Here is a 2,031-nt window from a genome sequence, read left to right as displayed (position 1 = left end):
GCTAATATAAACAAAACAGATGCTCGGTGCTAAAATGTGCTAACCTGTAGCTAATAGCACAAATGATTTAAACTATCACTAAAAGTCAATCTAAAAGCTAAAATTAAAAAATGGTAAAAGCTAAAAAGAGCAAAACAGTAGCTAGAAGTTAAAATCAGAGAAACAGAAGCTAATAAATGAAATTAACTAAACATTAGCCAAGAGTAAAGTTGATCTAAACCATAGCTAAAATTAGGCTAAAAGTTATAATTTACAAAACTGTCAATTCTAAAATTAGTATATAAAAATAGTATGATAAGGGTAGAAAAAAAGCTAAAAACTTGTAGGAGTTAAGAAGCCCAAACCAGAGCAGGTTTGATGAAGTAGATTTCAAAGAGAATCCTGTTTTTATGGGGAAAGTGACAAACAGTCCAGGTGTATTAGCTGAAGCTGATGAACCGTGTCTTGGTGAACAACGTGACGTGTTGTGAACAGTGACATCGACGTGGCTCAGCAGTTCAACCTGAATCAGAGCAGAGCAGAAGAAATCACCATGAGAGAGGAGGTGGGCAACCTCAACCTGCTGCAGGACAATGACTTCGGTAAGTCCTTTAATCCACTRCAAAGTGTCTCAGTGCGGTCAGGTTAGAGCTGCTCTGTCCTGCAGCGGACTTCGGGATGGACGACCGGGAGATGATGCGGGACGAGAGCGCGTTTGAGGTTGACATCATGGGATCGTCGACCTCCAACCTCCTGCTGGAGGCGGAGGGCGGYGCCAACCAGATGGCCGACAAGTCCAACCACCTGGAGTACGACGACCAGTACAAGGACGACTTTGGAGACAACCCCATGGAGAGCACCGAGGGAGGAATGCTGGGTAAGTTTCCAACGTTTTTTTTTTTTAAACACATTTAAAGCACTTCAGCTTCAAGATCTTTTTATTCGGAGCAGTGGACAAGCTGCTGAGCAACGAGGACGGAGGCGGCATATTCGACGACCCCCCTGCCATCGCAGAGAGCGTGATGATGCCTCAGGACCACGGAGACGACGAGGACGACTTTGACGCTCTCTCGGGTCAGTTCCACGTCTCCTCGACYCATGAAAACGRGAAAAGATGACGTTTTTCAACGATACGCCGTGCGTTTGTGTCTGTGTGGTCTCAGCTGGAGCCCCAGATAGTCCTGATTCAGGCCCAACGGAGCCCCTGCCCGCCATGACGGACCAGCAGGAACAAACGGCTCTGGTCCACAACGAGGAGGAGACCTTCGCCCTGGAGCCCATTGACATCACAGGTGATAAAGCTTCGAATCACGGTTCATGTGATGAAGATGAAGATAAATGAAGATCATCTCATCCTTTACAGTGAAGGAGACCAAGGCCAAACGGAAAAGGAAGCTGATTGTCGACAGCGTGAAGGAGCTGGACAGRAAAACCATCCGCGCTCAGCTTTCCGACTACTCCGACATCGTCACAACGCTGGATTTGGCTCCGCCCACMAAGAAGCTGATGATGTGGAAGGAGACCGGAGGAGTGGAGAAGCTGTTCTCCCTCCCAGCTCAGCCTCTGTGGAACGCTCGGCTGCTGAAGGTAACCTGGCTCCGGGTGGGAAACAGAACGTCCCGCTGCCTGCTGAACACCGTCTTCTTCACTCTAGATGTTCACCAGGTGTTTGACCCCGCTGGTCCCCGACGAGCTGAGGAAGAGGAGGAAAGGCGGGGAGGCCGACAGTCTGGATGAGTTCCTCAAGGATCTGGAGAACCAGGAGGTGCCGAGAGAGGAAGCAGCGGGTCAGCAGCAGAGGGACATCATTGGTAGGAAATMACTTTCTGAGACGTTTAGTTTTTGTCATTCGTGTTTTTCTGAAGCCCTAAAACCTTTTAAAATCCTTAAAGATCTTTACTGGACTTAAAACTTTTATTTATGGTTCTGCTTTTTAAATTTTTTTTTGTGCCAATTTCAGCTTCTTCTTTTTTGCTAACTTAGCTATTCGTCTATCAAGTTCAACATTTTTGTGCCTTTTTTCAGTTGCTTTCTGCTAATTTTAATTCATTT

At 46.6% G+C, this 2,031-nt stretch overlaps 1 protein-coding gene across 1 annotated transcript in view; it reads left to right on the top strand.

The window, feature by feature from the left end:
• rad21b (RAD21 cohesin complex component b) overlaps positions 1 to 1,790 on the top strand; it is a gene marked incomplete at its 3' end in the record, with an annotated part of 6,952 nt that extends 5,162 nt beyond the window's left edge. The window contains 6 exon segments of the mRNA XM_014026441.1: positions 475 to 581; positions 647 to 856; positions 931 to 1,053; positions 1,143 to 1,271; positions 1,343 to 1,566; positions 1,634 to 1,790. Of these exon segments, the coding sequence (XP_013881895.1) occupies positions 475 to 581; positions 647 to 856; positions 931 to 1,053; positions 1,143 to 1,271; positions 1,343 to 1,566; positions 1,634 to 1,790 (950 nt within the window).
• Between the last annotated feature and the right edge of the window lie 241 nt (positions 1,791 to 2,031).

The sequence above is a fragment of the Austrofundulus limnaeus genome, unplaced genomic scaffold (genome assembly GCF_001266775.1).
Source record: "Austrofundulus limnaeus strain Quisiro unplaced genomic scaffold, Austrofundulus_limnaeus-1.0 Scaffold554, whole genome shotgun sequence".
NCBI lineage: Eukaryota > Metazoa > Chordata > Actinopteri > Cyprinodontiformes > Rivulidae > Austrofundulus > Austrofundulus limnaeus.
Note: the sequence above shows the minus strand (reverse complement) of the source record. Positions and strands in the feature narration are given on the sequence as shown.